General features: G+C 45.2%; 1 protein-coding gene across 3 annotated transcripts in view; it reads left to right on the top strand.

Annotated features, from left to right (window-relative positions):
• LOC135388444 (uncharacterized) overlaps positions 1 to 23,665 on the top strand; it is a 79,871-nt gene that overhangs the window by 15,015 nt on the left and 41,191 nt on the right. For all 3 annotated transcript variants that reach the window (XM_064618017.1, XM_064618016.1, XM_064618015.1), the window contains exons 3-6: positions 2,730 to 2,872; positions 2,935 to 3,074; positions 9,632 to 9,765; positions 14,590 to 14,895. In XM_064618017.1, coding sequence (XP_064474087.1) covers positions 2,730 to 2,872; positions 2,935 to 3,074; positions 9,632 to 9,765; positions 14,590 to 14,895 — 723 coding nt within the window. The remainder of the gene's footprint in view (positions 1 to 2,729; positions 2,873 to 2,934; positions 3,075 to 9,631; positions 9,766 to 14,589; positions 14,896 to 23,665) is intronic.

Below are 23,665 nucleotides of genomic sequence, written 5' to 3'. Positions count from 1 at the left end.
TAGTAATCCAGAATTACTTTTACCTTGCTTGCATTCCCTTTTGAATCCTTCGTCTCGCCATGCGAATAACATACTGAAACAGCACATATGCGAGGCAAGACACGCGATAGAACAGCTGGAGGTGAGTAGTGTGTGTGACTCGGGGAGGGAGCCTCAGACATGGCGGAATTCCAGAGGTTTTCACGCGCGCTACAAGAGGGCGCCGCGTTTTGCATATAGTCTATTCCAAATGGAAGGACTACCCGTGGCATAAATTTTGAGTTTGTCAGTCTGATTACACCAACATGAAAAGCCCAAGAGAGAACTGATGTTCTGAGGCTGGAACAACATTAACGGAACGGTAATCCAGAAGATGTGGGTTCGAGTCCTACAGATTGCTAACCTTTTCAGTGAGTTCCATCTTTCATGAAAAGCCCTTTGTGAAGCCACCTGTCTGAAAGTTCTGCTATGTCCCACGAAGGTGCAGAAATGCTACGAAACGATGAAAGGTGAAAGTCACTCAAAAGGTTAGCCAGCTGTAGGACTCGAACCCACATCTTCTGGATTGCCGGTCCAGGGCTCTACAAATTGAGCTAAGCTTGTGGGAACCTCTGCCCACAAACCCGGGGTGGTTCCGTATTCGACCCCGCCGTAACCTCGAAGAACACTGACACAGCAGTTCAACAAAAGAAACAAGGTTTATTGCCTTACATCACAGCTGCTGGCCGTCTGCCCGCTTCGTCGCTCCTCGCTTCTGTGACCGTCTGCCAGCGTGCCTGCCGCACGAATATCACTCTTTTCCCGAGCGCTCGCTCTTTTATCTCTTGCGCTATCGCGCGGAAGTTGCCGGGTTATCAGCGCCCCCCACAAGCTAACACGCCTTCTCAGCGACTTCCGGGGTGCGTCATCTGAAGGGACAAACCAGCCACTCTCTCTCACTCATCTTCCTTTCACTTTTACATTTTTGCTCACTCATACACACATTCATACGACGGGATCGATGCAGGCAGCAACTGTTGAACATGAAAGAACTGATGTTCTGAGGCTAGAACAACATAGAAGGAACAAATACATACAAAGCCTCATTTTATGTCCCTTCTATGTTGTTCCAGCCTCAGAACATCAGTTCTTTCATGTTCAGCAGTTGCCGCCTGCGTCAATCCCGTCGTATGAATGTGTGTATGAGTGAGCAAAAATGTCAGTGAAAGGAGGATGAGTGAGAGAGAGTGGCTGGTTTGTCCCTTCAGATGACGCACCCCGGAAGTCGCTGAGAAGGCGTGTTAGCTTAGCTCAATTGGTAGAGCCCTCGACCGGCAATCCAGAAGATGTGGGTTCGACTCCTACAGCTGGCTAACCTTTTCAGTGACTTCCATCTTTCATCGTCAATTTCTTAGGCAAATTGAGGCTTTGTATGTATTTGTCTCTTCGATGTTGTTCCAGCCTCAGAACATCAGTTCTTTCATGTTCTGCGAAACAACTGGAATTAGCTTCATCAAGTGCAAGCTCCGATATGGACCTTGAGAAATTTTTAATTAAGGCCTTCTTCGATGTGTTGTTTACGCAGTCTAATGTAGTCTCTGTACAGCTGTGCAGCTCTCGGCGCGTATATTGCCAAGATTTCTCGAAAGTCTTTTATAAATTGAAGGATTTGTAGATTGACGTTTTGAATGAGCGGAAGGATTTCTAGTCAAAGAAGAGCTTAGTGGGACACGGTTACAAGGAATACATTTTTGAAAATGTGCGAAAAACCTCGCTCGGGGTGAAAGTTGCTGCCTCAACATTGGGTTTGCACTCCATTTTTCTACCTGTGGCCTACACTGTTTTGTGTATCATATCTCTAATGCAACACATCGTAACCTAGATGTCGTTCCCAGTTGGTTTACCCCTCCCCCCATTTGTTTACCTCTGGCAGGACATTTCAGATAGTGAAACTGGTGTGAATACCTTTACCTCTCTTTTTCTTTTCTTCTTTTTTCTGCTTGTGGTGATACAAAAACGAAACAACGAACGAATCACTTGTTAGACGACCCCTTAAGGGCCAGACATAAACAGAAGACCGCATATGTAACCGAATACGTGGCAGGTTGGGGCCTGGAACGTGACTTTAACCGAATTGGACTTGGTGATATCTCCCAATGTACGCACTTCTATTTCCGTCTGTTGTACAATAAAGTAGTGTTCGTCTGTCTTCCTAAGAGAGCAGTCGTGTTTTTCTCCTCTGCGCCAGTTAGAAGCGATTTTATACGAGTGACAACATCGCTAAAGAGTCACATTAGTATATTACATGTGGTATGCAACCTATGCATGCAATGAGTGTTTCCACATTGTACTACGCCCATAATTTATCTATGTGTTGTAAAATCGCAAAAATCTCCTTTGTCTAGAACTGATTATGCTCATGGCTTCTCTAGTGGATTTATATTTATTTTTGATGTCAAGAGCCTGTGACTGATGTTTGTACGCTGCTGCTGGGAGTTGGGGCCTCTGTCAAGTCCTTTTTTGTTCCCTCCTCCCATTTGCGGAAGTGATAAATTAACTATTATTATTAGAACCCCCCATGTAAAGTTCCCATAGAACTCTCCCCATAACATTTTTCTGGCTATCCTCGCTATGCTGCTTACTGGCTGGCGTCCCGAATAATAATAATAAATAAGTGACCGTATGTATACTGAGTGTTCTTGTAATTTTGCGAGCATGTTGTAAAGGATGGTCGATGCGTATCCTTAATTGTAGCACATCTTGTATTCCAGGCACACTGAAAAGGAAACACAAGCAGATCCTTCGCAAAAACAAGGCCCTGACAAAGAGCCAGGCTGCATTGAAACAAAAGCTCACAGAGCAGTGCAAGGCACTGAATCGTAAGCGCAAGATCTTCAGCATCCACTTTCCCAGGGTAATGATAACACCCCGGGGTGGTCATTAATTCTAGAGCTATTAATCCTCTCTGTGTCGCAGCTCAAGTCACGGATCGAAGACAATGTAAACGCCCTGCAGACGGTCACTCTGAATGAAATCCAAACATCACTGGAGCTGCTGGGGCAGAGCCTGGATCCAGATGGCAGCCTCTCCCTCACTCCAGTGGAGCTTCCAGAGGGGCAAGCTTTTATTGTAACTCTATTAGCACCAGCAATATGGTCGATCGCATAAAAGCATCTTCTCATTGGTGGTAGCCAAGGTCCACCTGGACACAGAGAGGTGGCAGGTTTGAATCCCACCACTGGCTGTGTTGTCTGAGGTTATGTCGGCACAGTTACCCCTTAGCGTGTGCTTTGTCATCAAGATGTCTCAGTAGAAGTATGGTCATTGCATTACGATCAATCTTCGTGGTGAAATAAAAGAGCAAGTTGAGTGAGTTCAGGGCTAGATTTTTCCTTCATATCTGCAAGTGTGAAGACACACTGAAGGAGCTGTCACTGCAGTGCCGTTAGAGATCTACCAACCTTGCCAGACCGCACTCTCCGGGTCTCTTAGTCAGCTGGACTTTGGCTCCTTCTCTCTATCGAAATTGCTCAGTCCCTGGCCGAATCCAGCCCACCAACGCTGGACACAAATTGTGAAAGGGTTCATTGTTTCATTACCCTCATCACCACCAGCAACTGGGTAGAGTATCGCCCCTAGCGCCCCATTCATTATCTTCTCTCTCTCTCTCGTGCACTTGATCAATTTCAACAACTCATTTCCAACCAAGGTGATAGTGAGCATGACTTTTGCTGCTGATGGTTGGCTGTGAAATTCTTGGGGTTTGCTACATCTTTTTGCTGTTGATGATAGTGCAACTAGGTTTCATCTGCTGCAAAGACACACGAGTCACCCTACTGTGCTTTCATCCTGTGAAGAATTTCAGTTGGTTTAGCACCTTCACTACCCAATGAACCCATCCCAGGTTGTTGCAGTTCATGTCAACAATGGGGAGGCTAATTTTGCACTAACTCTGTTTCCTTCTGTGGATGGATAGATAGATAGCAGCAACGAATGTTGCTAGGGTGCCTGCATGCACACACACTCTCTTCCTCCGTCGTCGTTGACGCGGCGAGTCCACGCTGGCTCCTCATTTTGAGGTCATATCTTTCAGTGTTTCGTTCATTTGCCTCATGCAAATGCAATACAGAGCGCGAAACATAATTGGAAATGATGGTGTGAAAATGCGCATACAATGCAAGGAATTTATGCATGAAACACAAAGTAACAGTGGCTTGTGTTGTACCAACAAGACAAACATGTCTTCCAACGTTACACTGAAACCTGAAGGACATTTAAAAACGTCTGTCCACGTATTATATTCACATATCTTCTGAGCATGATCAATCTTAGTCAGCCTGTATGTTGAGGTTTGCAAATACTTTGAAGGTCAAAATGGTTTGGTAATCATAAACACTGTACAAAAATTTTAGAAGAAAGTTTGTTCTACATGTTGACAGTAAAGGCCATTCCAGCATGGTTTTCATTTGGTAACAGTATCTGCAATACAATACCGATTGCACACATACTTGGCTGCATCATTTTTTTTTTTTTTTTTTTTCTAGTTTGCTTGTACAGGATGAGTAATCTGTGTCCCATAAGATACGCGCATATTCAGGTGTCAGTCTAACATGCGTAAAATACATTGTCTCCTTGACCTTGGTCGGCACATTTTTAAAATTCTGTACTACTAACCTTAAGAGGGCATACCAGTCGGGGAGCAACTCCGATTCACGATTTTCCCGATTCTAGATGGCGCCACGGTCGCCGTCCTTATCACGCCGTTCGCCTCCGACTCCCGAAATAATCCCCATTGTGCATGGTTGACCTCGCGAGTTTAAGGCGGCCCTCGCCCTCTGCGTTGTTTGTTGAGTGGTAAAGTGTCGGACTTTGCCACGAAAGGTCCGCAGTTCGATTCGAGACATTCACGTCTTTTTGCTTGTCTCCTATTGCTACATGAGAATTTTTTTTGTTCTTATATATTTATGCTACAATTATTGTTTTCACAAGTCACTACCGCCTGTACTGACTGATTATGGAATGTTTAGTTGCTCTTCGTATTGTTTTACTAGTGCATACTTACTGTATGCCGAGTTGCCGACGTACAAGTGTGATCGGATAGTACGGATGCCGGTATCTCAGAGGCTCTCATTTGGATCTACCAGCGGCTATAAATTAGGCTATTAACATTGCCTACACACAGCGCTTACAATGCCAGTCTGGAGAATCTAGTGCTCGAAACGGTATTCCTTTTTTTTTTGCACTCGCTTACATAATAATAATAATAATAATAATAATAATTTTACTCAAGAAAGCAAACTACAAATATAATAAAACAGGCCCGTCTAAACCGAAAGGCTTGTGGCACTCACCCTGAAGCAGCCAGCGGCATACAGTTCGACAGCATATGAACGTATAAAGGTACTACATCCTATGATAAAGTTGCCGTAGCGCTTTTTTTAGTTTGTACTTCGATTCCAAAGAAAAACTGTCGAAGGGGAGCTTATTCAAGTTACAAGGTACATAGCATTGCCTGCGACAAAGTCCATATTTTGTGTGTGAGAAATGCACAACAAAGTTAACCCGCCTGCGTCTCGAAGGGCAGCATTAGCTAACCGGGGTCCTATATGAGGGGTCCCAAAAGTGTTTTTACAACATTCAATTTACCTTGATAATAACTCTATTCATGCAAAAATGACATTTTGATATGTATATTTCTGGTAAGTAAGCATTATGAAATATCTGAATTCATTTACAAGGCGTTGGTGCAAAAGACTTGTCAAAATTTCCGTCGTAGAACAGACTTCTTATTATAACCCGAAAACTTCAGTAACATGTTTCAAAGGCTCCTTTCCTCCATGTTCTCCATTCTCTTTCTTTTACCTTACACCCGCTCAGAAAAATGATGTCAGTCAACAACCCCAGTGACAGGGGACCCCTTTTCTTCTGGTGTACCAGGTTGCAAAACCGTGCAAAGGAGGTGAAGGGCGATAAAGGCTTCGGGTCGACACACGGAAACCAACCAAAAAGATATGGGAAGGTCGAGCGGCAAGGCCTCGAAGCGGGAGTCGCGATATTCCCTGAACGCCAAGAGGAACGATCTGACAAAAAATAAAAGGACACATTGGAGGAAAATAATAACTATGGTCACCTGACAACATAACATGTTCTTGTTTGAGTCTGGCAAAAAAGTACAGTTCGTCCTCCTTATTATGTGAAACTGGATAATATATGCATTATTTTCTTTTTTAGAAGAATATCTGAAGCGTAAACTTTTTACTCCAGATTTCGTTGTGTTGAATGCTGAGGTCTCAGTTAATTCAATCTAAACTTGAAAACGTGAAATTCGGTCGTGGAAAAGCTGAAGAACTGGACACCATGTGAGCCAAATTTATGCGTATTTTAGGAAAATCACTATTCTTGAAGGGCAACACAGATGCAATTACAAAATTTGGGTTTCCAGAGATGAATATGAGCGCTAGTTGCCAAATGATGGAATGATCACGGAGAAGTCGTTTCATATAATCAGAGCTCGCCCGAGATGCCAGATTTTCTTCCCCGAAAAAAAATGTCCCCAGGCAGAACCGTCCCCAGGGAAAAATGTTCCCCGGAGAAATCGTCTTCGCAAGAACGAAAGCCATTTGATCGAACGCGGGACATTTGGTCGAAAGTCATTTGATCGAACACCGTTTGATCGAAACGGCAGCGGTCGTTTGATTTTTTTATTGCTTCGTTTGGAGCAGATGCATACTCTAAACAAGTTTGAACTGAAGTTTTATATGGCTGTTAATACAATATCTGTATTTTATACTATGGCGAAATTTCCTTCTTAGCATTCAGACTTCGAGTGCCTTTCGTGCGTGACGTCGCCGTAAAATACATACGACATGTATGAGAAATCCTGTAGCGTAAATATCTTCATCTCGTCTTCCTCTTTATGATGAAACCACCCGCGTCAAAATCTGTGCGGTGGTTACCGAGAAAAAGCATAAAAACTGTTCCATAGGAAATACATTGGGACGGAGAGCTGGTATGCCCTCTTAACATGCGACTTGCTTTCCCAACCGTATATCTAATGTGATTCTTCCACCTGAGGTTGCTACAAAAAATGACGCCTAGATATTTGTATTCTTGGACTCTTCCGAGAGTGGTCCTATAAAGAGTTACATTTAGTTATGACTCAAGAGTTACTATGAGTTCATGGCTTTTGAAAATCGTGAGGTGAAAACTTGATTTTATTTCAGGAGCCGTGATTTAGATAGCCGCAGAGTAGATTTTCGGGTACAAAATAAAAAAAAAAGCACTTCTCCCCTTTTAGTTTGACATAAGATGTGGAACAGCTGTGCTGAATGTACGGCATTTAGCAATCTCCACTGCCCATATTGGTGGGTGAATTGGCACTTTTTCAATCGGTGTATACACCAGCAAACAACAATACAATAACGAAAAAAGTTTGACGTTTCATCATCAGAATAACGTACCACAAGCTGCAGGTCCTTTTTTATATATCGAAGGTGTGTAGCATTTTGGTAGGGGGCCCGGATGCCTGTTGATAGCTTCTTTAATTATCTTCGTGTGCCAAGATTCCAATTATTTCCTCACCCCTCAACGACCCTCACAAGCTGAAATTCTGGGTTATCATGATGTAATCTGTGACCAGTTTTACCGCATGTTCACATAGTTCAGTTTGCTTCTCTGCAGCCTTGTCAAACATCTGTTTCGTGTTTTTTCATTCTGGTTTTTGTATTTCTCCCAGTTTCCCTGATGTACATCGCCGGTCGTTCTTGCCACGATGTCTTGTAGACGAACCCATGTTGATCGTTTGGTGTTGTCTTATCTGTTGGATGGCTGGGCAGATTCTTCAGTGTGGGTTGAGGTTTAAAAGCAGTTTTTATGTTTGCTTGAGCTAGTGCCTGCGGTATCGGTTCTGAAACGCCCTTTATGTAGGGAATGATGATGTATGTAGATTTTTCCAAGGTATCATTTAGTCATTTAATAAAATGTGTCGTGTTGTCCCCCTGCCTGTAAGAAATGCATGTGTCATGGTTCTCACTGGTCCATGAAACCCTCGAATCACCTGGAATTTGAAAACGCCATTTTCGAGGTCTGGAAAACTCTGCACTTCTTTTACCATCCTTGAAAACCCTCGGTTTCGCATCTTTTCCTTTCTCTCGTAGAGTTGCTTGTGCAAATTACACTGTTCCGGAGTCAGAACTGTAGCTTCAAAACCACAGAAGTTAGCATTCTTTATTGCAATTGGAATCAGCTGCAACAAATGGATGGCACCCTCTATTATATTAATCTCATTTTCTTTCTGTCCTAGTTGTCAGCCACATCTGTGTACTGACCACTATTGTGCAGTCCCCATTGTTCTCTCATGTGATATTTGTATTTTTGCAAAATATTGAAACCCTGGCTATAAACTGTGTTTTACATGCTAGTCAAAACAACGGGCACTAATCTGATGATCTTGCTGCGTCTAAAACACTACACAGAGTGAAAGCAGGGGTTTCACTATACCTAAATATGTGGAAGACTTTACGTAGCTCAAGCGCTTTAACTATCTAAAAAGCGGATCAAAGAGCGAAATCAGCTCAACTCTCCCCTCCATCGAATGCGTCAGCACACGTCACTCGGCTACAGCAAACGGGGCAGACTCATCTCCGAGTGGCGTTTTGCGTCGTCAACCAATCTTGGATTCCCACAAGGTCAGCCGTGGGGGAGAACCTGTTTGCTGTCCCATTGTTGGGGTTTCACTTCAAAGAATAAGTGTGGCTTATAAAGAAATCTCATGTCTATTAGAGAAAAGATGTACAAATAATACGGTGTGGAAGGACATTCCTCGTGAGTGTAGCGGTTCTGAAAAAAAAAAAACACTTATTCAAACAGTGTATTCACACGAGCGACATACTCGCGGAAGATTCTAGCGAAAGAAAAAATGAAAATATTGCTTACAGAGCCAAAGTTCCATCCCGTGTTGTGCTGAGCATTCGCACTGTGCAGACTACCGGGAGTGGCATATTGCGCATTTAGCAGACTCCGCCGTCAGCGTGGTTGTGGCGCAGGATATTCCCCATGGTCAGCAGTGTACGTGAAGACACGATGCTGAGCGCTCACGTAACAGCAGAAAGCTACGACGTTTTTCCGCTTCTGGGGAAATGTCGCTCACGGTATACACGGTAAAATGCGGTAACATAAGTGGTGGCCCCCACGAAACGTCACAATAACGTCGCTCCTAGTGTTGTGAGAACTTGAAGGGCGGAGCAAGTTCAAGAAATAGTGCGCAAAGCGTTCTGTGCTACTACGTCGTTGTCGACCTTCATAATTTAAGAAAATATGTTTCAGAGTTAAATGGACATATTCCTACTGATACATCATTGCTCCTATATCGGTTTAGTGCCCCTTTAAAAGGTCCTTGGAACTTTTGTTCCAAAATTCAGTGGGAATGTGTACTTGTTGCTCACAGTGACCTAGTTTAAGGGGACTGTTAGTTGCAAAGTTCTATGGTTCTAAAAAATGCTGTACTAATGAATTGCTGTGCCAATGAAAGTCAACCTTCTTGAGGGCTGAACAGATTGATGGGTTGCAGCCTGTTTGCTGTTATACGCAGATCATCCAAGTACATTTTATGAGTGAAATCTATCTTCCACGCACACTTTGTCGATCTTTGTTTTCACTGCACTTTATGTTGCAGGAAGGACCTTTGGCCTCCAGGTTCCCATCTTCAGACAAATGCATCAGTCATCTACAAGGAGGAGGAAGAAGAACAACAACCTGAGAAAACTGAAGAGCTTCCTGTACACTCCGAATGGCGGGCACTGGATAATGGTTAGTTGGCCTGGGGTATTACATGCCTGCAACCAGCCTCGATGGCACATTCCGGCCGTGTTCCAAAACAAACTCTCAAGTAGGCGTTGGTCACATGACAGAGTTGTATCATGTGACCAAGTGGGTAGGCGATCCTCGAGTTCGGTCGTGGAATGGGTGCAAGTACGATTCCCGACATGGCGACAGCAGACAATGGTGACATTTGGGCGCTGATACATCAGAGCCGCTGCTTTGCTTTGCTGTAACGGTATTGATGTCACTTCGTAAAGCACTTGAGCCATGAATTAGGGGTATTTACTGCACACTCCGAGAAATGCTGTTCTGGTTCACAGCTAGCTCTAAAGCTCATAGAAGCAGCTTTCAACATTCACATGCAACGAGCTGATATATGTATGTATGGTTCCATGCATGCTGCTCTGAAGAAAACATCGGCGCAATATCTGCACTGGAACTTCCCTGCTTCCTCTATGATGCAGCCGAGAAGAGCAGCAGGAAAAACAGACCATAGGTTTCTATGCTGACGACAGCTCTGACATCAGTACTCTTGGCCGGGCAGGGCCACATTCTTAGGACCATGACAGGATCGAGCCCGGCTTTCCAATCAGTGATTTACTCTCCCGGCCTGACGGCTACATACCTAGCATGGCCCAAGCCCGGCTCTAGCTCACAAAATTAAAGGTTACCTCGGCCTGGCCCAGTGTAGTGGGCTGTAAAAGTTGACCTTGTCTTACTAATAGTGGAGAACCACTTGCTTGAGCTCAACCTAGGCCCGGTAATGTATGGGTCCGTACCAATAATGTCAAACCCGAGCCCAGCCCATGCCCGAAAAAGTAATGCTTTGCAGGGGTGAGCCTGTGCCAGTACAGTGTTCTAGTACCAAGTGAAACATGTGGGGAAGACGTGGCGTCAGTGCGGATAAGGGCCCATCAATTACCCGTGCAAGACATGCTGCCGGCGTTTTCGCTGCGGCAACTAGGGACGCCCAGAGATATGTCTGGCTGGTTAATTCTAGGGCCTCATTACTGATTAATTTGCCGTCTGCGTGCCCTACTTCATGCATCTCGTCATTCACCGCGTTATGATTAGACCCTTTAGACCCTGGATTTCTAGCCAAACGCCTATTTTTGTCCAGTGGTTCCAATAGTGCCTTTTCAACACAGGAACATGAACTGAGTGCTGGGGAACCTCCTGTATTGATCTGATTGTGCCTGTCAATGCCTATGCTGGCGTAGATGCCTAAAGCTCTGATTAAACATGGAAAAATGCAGTAATGGCCCTAAAGCGGTGGCAAAACTCTGTTGTACTGACATCGGTCACGTCCTTTTGAAACTAGCGATCCCTTCAATGTATCTGAAAGGTGCTGGAATGGAAGCTGAGAATTGAACATCTATATGTAGCCACCTTTTGGTTTTGTTTACATCTACAAGAATCCTTTGAAGCGTTTTTCTTTTTTACAACTAATTTGACACACTGTAAAAATGCTGAGGGCTGTGATGTATAAAGGTAGGTTCAATTCCAGTACAATCCCTACTGTTTGGCAACCTGAGGAAGCTGCCGTCCTCGCCGCAGTCAGGGCCATAAGCATAGATTGAGACGTTACCCATCACAAAGAACTCTTTACAAGTTAAGTTACTGTGTGAAAAATGTACCAAAGTTAATAACAAAGTTCTTCAGCCTGAAATGTAACTCGCAGTTACGGAGTCACTTCCAAGTTACTTCGCACAGAAAATAGCACTACATACATAGGTGCAGCGCGTGTGAGCAGTTGAGTTCGACCTTGAGTTGCTTGCGGAGGAGTGCAACATGCTTAGTTTTCGTTTATGTCCAACAATTCGAACGCTTTGCATCTTACTCCCTGTGGGCGCACTATGGTTCAGCTTCATTTCAATGGCAGCGGTTCTTACTTCCTGAATAAAATACTGTAATTGATTGAATATCACATTCTGTGGCATAAAATGCCACAAAAGAACCGGAGAGAAAGCAAGAAAATAAGTGGACGTGAGTGAAAAGCGAATTAAAAGTAACTTAGCTTAAGTTACTTCGGCAAAGTTACCTGAACAAGAAACGGTTTCCTCTTAAAGTTACCACGGTGCAAAAGTACCGAGTTAAGTTACAAGTTATCAAGAAAAGGAACCTAGTTACAGTAACGAGTTACCTCAAACTCTGGCCATAGGTACACGGGCGAAAGTGATGCCACGTGCAGTGTGAGCAGACTTGATTCCCCATATTTTGCCTGCTGTTGCGAGCCTTGTGGTAATGCCAAAAACGAAATCTGGAAGCTTAAAAAGTTTGAAGATTAAGAAACTTGGTGTTAGATTCAATCCTCTGATGCTCAGAAGTCAGAACCTATCTTGTGTGTCACCAGTATGCTGCCCGCGACAAGTCATTCTGAGAAGTGTTGTGGAAGCGGTGGGCCAGACATGTACAAGATACTCAAAAATGTATTTAAGATAAGATAATAAATACTAACGTTAGAATGGTAATTAAGATAGAGTATAAATACATGAAAATTAAAGTAATTAAGATAGAGTATAAATACATGAAAATTAAAGTAATTAAGATAGAGTACAAAATACTTGAAAAAGTATTTGAAATACAATTAAGATACTATTTATCCTTGAACGCAAAAGTCACCGACTGCATGGTCAATGCGGCAAGTCGCCGCTATGTCACATGAATCACCTAAACCCCGCGCACTACGCTACCCGCTGCGGTGTGATAAGAGTCATCGAAACACAAGTCCCAAAAAGATGACAAAGAGATACCACGTGACTCCACTAAGCAGAGGCAGAGAGTTTTCATTTTCCCGGAGGGGGCAAGGGTGCACCGCGAAGTAAGTATACTCTGGCGGGGGGGGGGGGGGATATGTTTAAGAAAGGAAAGGTAAGCCAGATGGATGTCGGCTTGTTATTAAGCAAAAGTGAAAGGGGGAAGTCAAGAGAAGGAAAGAAAAGAAAAAGAAAAATGAAGAACCCAAAACTAAAGCTGAATCACACACTCTGGCGGGATCCTATGATGTATGCAGAACTGGTATAGAAATAAGAGGAAGGAAGAACAGAAAAAGCAAAACAAAGGAAAAAACGGAGAGATCGTAAACAGTGAATATGTGCACAACTGAAGGCATTACGCCTTTGAAAACTGAGTGCAAAAAGAACAAAATGTATTGAATCCTCGGTGTTTGACCCGAAATGCGCGCAATATAATGAATATGATCTGTAGAGGAAGAGCCAGACGATCGGAGCCAGAGCAAAACGTTTACTGAACAAAACCCAAAAGAATAATAATGCACGCTCTCTTAGCTCGGGGATTAGCATGAGCCCAGCTGTTTATCCACCTCTTCCTTAACACTCCCCCGCCCGATACGTCTCAAAATCTAGACCTCAAGCGGATGAAGTAGCTGAATTGGTCTTCTGATGAAGGAACCAGTGGCTGTCTTGAGCGTGCACGATCGTACAAGTCCATCACGTCCAGTATGAAGCTCCTGCACCCTTGCTAGCTTCCAAAACATCCTTGGCTGCCGCTGATCCGCCAGTAGTACGAGTTGTTGCAGTTGAATGCTGTTGGAAGTTGCATGTCGACTCAGGTTTGCAGATCTAAGCTGTAGCAAGTAGTCCTTGTTCCACTGCCTCCAGTATGCAGTGAGGAGCCTTTCCTTTGCTTGAAGCACTTCTAATTGTTCGGCGTCTACGCACGCTGTCTGACGTCTCTTAATTGGCGGCAACACCTTGAGTCGCTTCCCCAATATCAGATGCGACGGAGACAAAGCTTGGGTGTTGCCAGGATCTTCTGACATTTGTGTCAATGGCCGTTAGTTGACGATCGCTTCGACTTCTGTTAACACGGTCAGCAACTGTTGAAAGTCTAGCTGACTCCGACGTAGTGTTCTTCTGAGAGCATCTTTAACTGAGCGTACCATACGCTCCCAGAAGCCTCCCCACTACTTAACGTTGTCCATCAACACCAATCCATTCTATAGTGTTCTTGGACACCTAAATATGAATCGCAAGCAGTGATAAAAGTGAAGATTTAGTACACATGCACGGCACAGTTGCTCTGCTCCTCCGTTCTCATCAAACAAGTAGCTCAAGGTAAAAGTCGGAAGCACAATCGTGCCATAAAGCTTGCAGCTAAATCAGAAGTAGTTGGCGCCTGCAGTAACCTAACTACTCGAAATAGTAGTTTAACTAGTAGTTGCCACTACATTTCTGCAAGTAGTGGATAACTACCTTTTAACTACAATCAGGTAGTTTAACTACATGTAGTTAACTACTGGCCATCACTGCTTGTTATCATAATTCAAAACTTGGATTCCGTTATGGAGCTACAATCCAATTATACTGGACTCTTTCTTGCTTCGGCGCTAAGCAGTGAACGTCGTTTCAGCTCGTGCATCGGTGCTTTTAGTCCATACTGCACGTGCCACAACATGGAGCAGTCCCGGCGAAAAACATAGTCCGTGTTGCAAAGTGGACCTGCATCACTGTCCGAAGCACGTGAAGATAAATGTTGGTGTTGGAACATTCGCGAGAACTACTGTGAGCTACAATTCAGTGAATTGGTATTGAAAAATGCACATATACGGAACACTATGATCGGACCCGTTACAAATCCACATGGCCACGATAGGCATGCGCGCGCTTTTCCTGCTGTCTCATTGGATGGCGCCAATCTTTGCCCTCCTGGGGATACCATTCGCCGCCTAAACGGTCACGCTGTGTCAACTAGTTTTGCTTGCATTATACTAATTGAAACACGGGCTTTCATTTGAGAGCAAGTTGTTTTTACATTTTAGTGCCGCTTTAAATAAGTGTTGTTCCCTTACAGATGTGCAGACCAGCACCCCCACCTGTCCCCCAAAACCGTCTCGAAGGGGAAGATCCGGAAGAAGCATTGCACCCGGCACGTCTCCATTCCGTTTGAGTTTGGGCAACCGGAGGAATTCCAAGAGGATCCAACAGACGACATCTGCAGAGCCACGTCCCTCCACGTCCTCACAAAAGTCAGACGTGCTTGGTAACCAATCAGTCTGGTCGGTGACACCTTTAGACTTCGAGCAGCCACCTGCTCATGAACATCCTCAGGATGCGCCTCATGAAGATCCTCAGGACACGCCTCGTGATTCGTCTAAGGGTAAACCTAGCAACTTTTTCCTCCGCGAATTTAGAAAAACTTTATTCAGTAACGATACACTATGACTCTGTGCCTTGCGCATGAGAGGGGAGTAGTGCCAGGAGAGCAATGAGTGATGCCATGATGGATTACTAGGTCAAAATGTAATGCACTACTATTACTGATGACTTTTCCCGAATTGTAATGCATTACGATTACTCATTATACAAATGTAATGCATTGCTTTCCACCTATGGATCAGATGACTTCTGCATTCTGTGCCCATGTATAGACTGTTTTGTAATACCTGTAGCTTACGAAAGGTTTTGCAAAATTTTCAAGTCCTGGCCATGAACCATGTTTTATATCCCAGGCAAAATGACAGCTGAACCTTAAAGACCATTGGAATACCCTCGAATTTTTAGCCCAAAATTAAGTGGGAATCATGGGCACGTGGTCTTCATTTTTGGGGTATATGGCTTTGTAAGCCGGTCGGCTTTTGTCTCTGATGCTGGGTCCACGTGGGAGCAGACATTGTCCACCTCACACTTGTTTTTCAAGTATCAGTATCAGTATTTCAGGTGACGTGTCAGCGAACGTAGCCTCATCTGCTAAAGACATTCCCTCGGACTTGAGCTGAGCAAGAGATTTACGGTCAATATTAGGAAGATTGCTGATGCAGATTTCTGGTATCTCAAGAGCTTCAATGCAAACTTCCTCGGAAGTATACTGCGACCGAAGCCTGACTTTCACCCTAAGATGCAACGATTCGGTTCCAGCCTTGCCTACCGTATTGATTACCACATGCTCTTTCCCAACAGTCGGTAATTGCAACTTCTTGGACAGTGCTCGCTTAACGAAACTTCTTTGACTTCCCCCATCTATGAGGATACAGACGCACTTCTCTTTCCCTCTGGCCGCGCAAACGACTACTTGCGCAGTCTGCAGCAGGACTATGTCCTGTCGCGAACCTGTACGTTATTGCCACTTGCGAGTACCATCCCTCCAGGCCTTGGTACTGTACTCTTCTGCTTGCACAGCACAGTTAAGTGTCGTCCATTACATTTTCTGCATTTGAGGCTACGAAATGATCGGCAGACCTTTGCTGTATGATTAAAGGCTCCAACTTTCTGTGGCGGAAAATTAATTTTTCCACGGGGCTCCAATGTCAAATCCGCGGGCGTCCGCGAGTAAAAATCGCGAATTCCGCGCCATTCTGCAAGTGTGGCACAAATGCATGTCTCGAAGCAGATGCACTCAAATCAAGCCAGTCAGTACCTCAAAGAGATGAACACACTTTTATTTTCTGTTAACCACGTTATTTTCGTCGACCACCACCGATACTGTCGACCCACGCAGCACGCCTTTAAGCCAAGCTTCGTGTTTCTCGAACAGTTCTGGAATTCGACGGCGAAGTGCGTTCGGCCCCGGTATCGACCCGCCGTTGGTAACTCGCGTCTCCAAGAAATTCCTTATTTGGGGGCGTCCAACCTTTTCCAGCGGAATATTAGCAGCAATGAGTGCTTCCAGAAATTCCGTAACAACGTCCATTCTTGCTTCCCGGGCTGTGACCACAGAGTCCAGCATCTGCAATCTTACATCACGCTGTTGCAGTCCAGAACAACCAGCAGCAACGTTATTGCCTCGCTGCGTTTCTTCCTGCCGTCGCTTCAACTTGTAGGCGTTCATGCGGTGCCTGTTGCTCATTACGTGGTCGTCAATGGTCGACAGACTTAGCACACACCTTGCAAAAAAGGATGCCTCCGTCCTCATAGAATCCGGCGTTTCTGTATTCACGAGCGCGATCCCGCGCAGTTTTCTTGCTAAGGTGCGACATAACATCGTACGAATAGGAAGGCGTTCGTTCTCCACCGTTCCCCGAATGCACGTGCGCGCTGACCCTTTCTCATTTCTTTACAACACGCGGGGAGAGGAGAACCGTGCCATGTGACTCGCGCTGGTCGCGCGTCTGCTGTCGGCGCCGTTTGCAGGCATCGCTCGAAGCAAGGTTTTTTTTTAGCACGAGGCTTTTTTTAGCGAAGGGCTTTGATAGATCTAATAGGCATTATTGACTAACGGAGCATAAATTATTAATTGCAGAGTGAATTACAGCATTCCGCGGAATTTCCGCGGAAAAAAGGCGATTCTGCGGAAGATCGCCATTTCCACGAAATTTCGCGGAATCGCGGAAAGTTGGAGGCTTTATGTATGATACTGCTTGCCGCATCCGAAGCATCTGTGGCTGCTACGAAGCCTTTCTTCTAACTCTGCCACATTTGCTTGTAAGTTGCAATTCAGCATCTCGTGATCATTTCCGCAAAAGAAGCAGGGCTCCGTCTTGTCACGAGCGGTAGTCTGTTTCCTGGCTTCAACGCCAAGAGCGGAGGCGGACGGCAGTCCTTCAGAAGAAGTTTGCCGTAACTTCCTCTGGATCGTCGGAATAGGCCTCCTCGTGTCGTAGACACTGTCCCCTGTAGCCAGTGGCAGTTGCTCCCTGCACTCCGCTTCCCTCTTGATAAAGTCTAGCACGTGAGAAGTATCTCATACCGATCTTCTGACGATGGTAGTTCCAAGCAATTGTTCGTCGCCGTGAACATTCCTCTGGAAGCTGAGAATCATATCTTGCGGAACCGCTTGTTGTAGAACAGGAAACAGTAGAGAGCAAAATGACTTTGAGGTAGTACCCAGCGCTTCTAAACTCCTCGTATGAACATTCACTGTGTCGTGAAGACGTCTCAGTTCGAGAACATTGCGGGAGGAGCGTACTGGCTGAAGACCTAGCAACCGCTTCAGATTAAACTGTACCAGCATGTTTGGATTTCCAAATCTTTCCTTAATTATCTTGACCGCAGTGCCATATATATCTCCCGTCAGCTGGAGGCCCTTTATTGAAGCTGCAGCCTCGCCAGTAAGAACCGCTGTCAGGTAGGACATCTTCTCGTTGTTCGACAAGGAAGCATTGCCGTCTACCAGGGACTCGAACCTTATCCAAAATTCCTGCCAGTGTTCTTGACTGCCATTATATTTGAGTAGTTCCAACTTCGGTAACTGTGGTCTGTTACGGCCATCTCCTACAGTTCGACTACGTTCTCCAATGGGAAGCGCCAGCTCACCAGGATTTCTGGACTCCAGTATGGAAGCAGCTCTCAAAGACTGTGCGACGATATGTTTCTTCAGTAAGCAGGTGATGGTGGTTACCCGGTCTTGATAGTCGATCATTCTCTCCAGTTCCGCTTCAACCTCTTTGACTGTAAACATAGGCTCCAACTTTCTGTCCACGTCATCCAGGCTGGCGGAGAATTTGACGATGCGCTCAAGCAGTACCTCACAACGAGTGGTGTGATCCTGAGAGCTTTCAACGACCTGCATAGCTTGCTCGGCTTCATTCAGTACAGTGGTCAATCTCTGCCGAAACGACTTCCTCTTTTGCAGGAGAATAACCCTCGAAGTCGATTCCTGTGACGCCTCCGTCATCGCGCTGGCCTGTGAATGTCCTCCACTCTCAAGTCCCTAGCAGGGGTTCCCGGGTTTCGGCACCAAATTTGTGTAGAGGAAGAGCCAGACGATCTGAGCCAGAGCAAAACGTTTACTGAACTAAAACCCAAAAGGAATAATAATGCACACCCTCTTAGCTCGGGGATTAGCACGAGCCCAGCTGTTTATCCACCTCTTCCTTAACATGGTCAATTAAATGGAGCAGCCGGAGTTGAACCCACTCCCAACGGATGTGCGTTCCGAAGATCCTACCGTTACACCTCACTGGCAGCTGCTGGTACCTATTCGACTCCTTCGTTTCATGGATCCGATTGCTTTGGGCGAAATTCAGGCTATGTGTTGTGTCATCCTCTGTGTTTCTTCGCCTCACCTTCTACTGTCATAATGAGTATGATGCACGGATACATATTTTACAAATTGCAAGATGCATTTTTGGGATTGCTGCCTCTTTGCTCTTTTGACCCGAAAGGTTCGTGTCAGCCTCTTAACGGGACTTCCCGGGAGAGGCGGTGCCCCCCCTTAGTTCATGTTCCGGGGGAAGGGGGGGGGGCAAGGGCCCCCGCAATCGGCGCCTATGCCACTAAGTATATTTGACCCAGAACAAAGCAAAGTTCTAGCAGGTCCCTGCTCGGCGAGGTCAGAATTCGGCGTGACCGCGTCAGGGCACACATAATAGAACCCTCACTGGCCAAGGATTAGTACACACCCGGCAAGATCTCAAGATGGAGACTTCCAAGAAGGGCCAATGTCCGGGTCTGGAGTCACTATCTGGGTCAAGTCCGAGGGACTCGGGAAATTTGCTTTGCACCATACTTTCTGCAGGGTCTATCCTGATTAGAAGAGATGACAGAAGTCTGACACTTGACTCATCCACCCGGTCCTCAAAGTACCGTATCGCGCGCGGATGAGACTGTTTCCAACAGCTTATATCACGCTTGTCACCGGCTGTCAGGGCTGAACGCCTTCTCTTGGAATGGCAAGATGATTCCATCTCGGAGACCTGGTCCAAACTCACAACCGTTCAAGAGCAGCATTCAGGGACACCCCCTCTGAAACCCGGCTTGACCTGATAGCAGAGGACTACGCAAGGAAGCTAAGTTTACAGGGTGGTGCGTGAGTACGTGAGGAGGAACAGATTTGGGCAGGGAGAGGAGAACATATCTGAGGCGAACAATTCCCTTTTCGCGCCCCGACCTGATAACAACACCGATAACACGCCCGGGAGCATTCCCATAAGATAAAGAATAAGACGTGATGTATAACTGTGGGGACGAGCATGAGACTTTCCAGATATCGGGAGATTGCCGGATGAAATTGGCAGGTTGGCGCCTGTGATAGCCTTCTGGACGACAAATTCATTAAATGCGAGTTCTAAGAGTACAGCAAGGACAGCAGCTACGGTCCGCAGACGATACACAGACTACGTAATTATATGATGATACCATCAGTATCAAATTGGTATCAAGAGTTATTACGAGCTAAAATAGAGGAAACTGACAAATTGGTGCCAGTGAGTGCCTCTTGGGCGACGATTTGGCAAAATGTCTGAAGTATATACAGGGTGTCCCAGAAAACGTGTCATTGAATTATAATAAAAAAACTACACCACCTAGAGTCATGCGGTCAATGGCATTTGTTCTTATTGGGTTTTTGCCACCTCCTGATGTGAATGTCGTGTAACGTAAGTTTAATTATGTAAATTTTTGCGATCTTAAGTCGGAAATTTGCCTAGCAAATGTCACTTTTTTACCCCAAAAATGTGAAGAGCGTGTCTAATTTAGTCAAATTAATGATAAGTGACAGGGATATTCAGAAGCTATCCCATCGGAAAAAATAGCCGAACATCATGCTCTACGGAGGTCGCACAGAATAGCGCATGATGAATTTTTCAGCGCAATCTTTGTCAGTCCGACGAAAGGAGGTTGGAAACCCAGCCCTCCCCGACATCGCAGAAAGAGATAAAACAGGCACGGCTTATCACGTCCGACTTTCGCTGGGATAATGCTTTCCCTCTCCCAATTTTAGGAACTGTTACTTTTTCTACTATCATTCTGTGGGCTGGCTTCGGAACCTCCTTTCGTCGCACTGAGAGCGATTGCGCTCAAAAAGTCATCGCGCGCTATGGTCCGGTGCTCCGAAAAGCATGATATTCGGCTATTTTTTCCTATGGGATAGCTCGGGAATATCATTGTGAATTATCATGAATTTGAGTGAATTTGACACGCTGTTCATATTGGTGGGGTAAAAAAGTGACCTTTACTTGGCAAATTTCTGAGTTCAGTTTGCAAATATTTACATAATTAAGCTTGAAGTACATGACATTCACATTAGGAGGTGGCAAAAACCTAATAAGAACAAATGCTGTTGACCGCATGATTCTAGGTGGCGTAGTTTTTTTATTATAATTCAATGACACGTTTTCTGGGACACCCTGTAGATTGGGCTGGTTGGTGTAAATACACAAGCGACCAAAGAACAAACACGAAACAACAACAGAGCGACTTGTGTCTGATCTTGTCTCCTGTTTGTTCTTTGGTCGCTTGAAAATGAATGATTTGACCAAACGCTACTTCGCGGGCTCTGGCAAGGGAACCAGGTATGGGCCGCGGACTCATAGCTATTAAGCACGGATACACAGACTACGTAATTAAGTTATGACATCTTCGATATCACGTTTATATCCAGAGTTATTACTAAATGAAATGGAAGATACGGACAGTTTGGCGTCTGCGAGTGCTGTGGCGATGCGAGTGGCAATAGTTTGATCAAACGCGACTTCTTTGGACCAGATATTTTGGAGCACAACTAAATACCAGCTTTGGAGATAACGCTAAACAAGTGCTACGCGCCCTCGAGAACACATTATTTCTCGCTTAAGATGAAGTAATGCTTAGATCAGGGCAATCAGGGCTCTCACACACGCGGGCCGCATGTGCATGGCTTGCAGTCAGCTATTCTGTGTCCCGAGGGCTCTTGACCACTAAATAGAATAAAGCTGCCCCCCCCCCCCCCCCCCCCACACACACACACACACACGCGCGCGCACACCAATAATGAAGAATTCGGAATGAAACCAGGTTTTCAGGCATTGTTTTTACCCTTGCTCGATGTAGTGTTGCTCCTGTCGACGTTAGGAAGGACATTCACATTCGAGCAGTTCTTGTGACTCATGAACCTCAGCTAGTAGTTATAGCGATTAGCGATCTGGTCTGAACGTGCATTTTGATAAGCTACACTGTAAGTTATATGATAATTGAGAAGTTATAGTGGAGACAAGTGCAGAGAATGACATCATCTTAATTATTACACAAAGTTTATGGGCTTACAGCATAGCAGCAGCCTCTCCGGATATCATGCGCGAAAAACTGTATACTGAGCACAGAGAGGCGCAGTGAAAAAAAAAAATAGAAAAAAAATAGATGGAGTAGTTCGAGGGTCATTGTGTGAATATTTTTAATTATTTCTCTTTCCCTGATTTCCTTTTTCTTTTTCACGTTGAAAATGCAAGCAAAATCAGCAATACAGTGTGTAAACCGACAATTTCAGTGCTCCTGAACGTTGGGATAATCGTTCGTGAAGAACTATGTACGAAGAACTTGCAACGCCTTTCAAATTTTCAATGTCTAATTTGGAAAAGAAGCTCATTTGTCTCTGCTGGTGTGTCAAGTGAAGTTTCTCATTGACGAATTGTATATGCGAATGCCTAATAACTATACCGCTCAGCTGTTTACGCTAAGGTACTTTGCTATAATTGCGGTCCCTTCCAGGGTCATTACCCTCACCCCCCAGGGAGGTGTACACTCCCCTTAATTTTTCCAACCACTTCCCTGTAATTCATGAGATTTCCCGATACACCTTGGCCACCAATGCATATACGCATAGATAGGTATCCATATAGATATACCACCCCATGGTTCTCTCCACTCCAAATCACGCAGACATCTTATCACGCCGGGTACCGCATCTTAGCTTCTATGCGCATTGATGATAGTGCCAGCCGCAACAACAATGACAAAGAAGAAATTGTCGTTCCTCTTCGCTGCTGATACGAGTTGCGCAACGGACCAAAGGCTGATACCTTCCGTTTGAATTCAGCGTGAGAGAGCCGCGACGGCAAGGAAAAAAACTTGCCAAGATACGGGGCACAAAAGTGAACTTGCACAGCAAATCGCCGGCAGTCCGAACATTTACACGGCGACAGACACCTACGAGCACTGGTGCTAAAGTCTGAGGAAAAGACATCATAGATGAAAATACATATCCGTTACAACAACAACAACAAATAGTTCATGACTATGGCCTGGGGTGGTTCACCGCTTGAGAACATATCCGTTACGAAGCCGTTTGAATTTCACTGTTCATGTTAATCAACCAATTTTTCTCGAAGTGCAGCACGCATAAACAAGTCCATGGTATGCTTACACATCGATGATGAAAATAGATAGATGAAAATACATATCCGTTACAACAACAACAACAAATAGTTCATGACTATGGCCTGGGGTGGTTCACCGCTTGAGAACATATCCGTTACGAAGCCGTTTGAATTTCACTGTTCATGTTAATCAACCAATTTTTCTCGAAGTGCAGCACACAAGTCCATGGTATGCTTACACCTCGACCTGCAAGAGATGACCCACAGTGACCCTAGAAGTCTGCCCAGGACGCACATTTCCCCAGGGCGTCAGTCGTGACGTTGCCCATATACGTGAGGCCGACAACGGCAAGCCCTTTCACCATCACCACCACCACCACAGTATCCTTCTGAAACATTGCATCACTTGCCAACTTCTTTGAGAAAAGTAAAAAGTAACCTTTCTGCAACCCCGATGATGGCAGGGTCATCCATGGAATACACCACAAAGAGTCACTGGTATATTCTGCATAGCGAAGCCATTATCAACGACTTATACTAGGCCCTTGTACTGGGATTTTGACAGTGGTGACCGCAAAATTTGGAACACGTGCCGGCAGAGCCCTCTAAAATGGGCAAAACCCTTTGTATCATGGTGTCAAAGGCATATTCGAGACGGCTTATGCTATTGCCCTTCCCACTGGGATTGTAACGGAGGCGACCGCAAAATCCGCAAAAGACCGCAGCAGAGCCGTTTAGAACGGGCAAAACCTCTTTAATCATGGTTCCAAACAGATATTATCAACGCATTATGATGCTCTTCTACAGGGATTGCAACAGAAGCGACCACCAAATGCGGAAAAGGCAGCAGCAGAGTCCTTTAAAACGTACAAAACCCCTTGTATCATGGTATCAAAGGCATATTAATGACGGCTTACGCTG

The sequence above is a fragment of the Ornithodoros turicata genome, chromosome 3 (assembly GCF_037126465.1).
Source record: "Ornithodoros turicata isolate Travis chromosome 3, ASM3712646v1, whole genome shotgun sequence".
Lineage (NCBI taxonomy): Eukaryota > Metazoa > Arthropoda > Arachnida > Ixodida > Argasidae > Ornithodoros > Ornithodoros turicata.
Note: the sequence above shows the minus strand (reverse complement) of the source record. Positions and strands in the feature narration are given on the sequence as shown.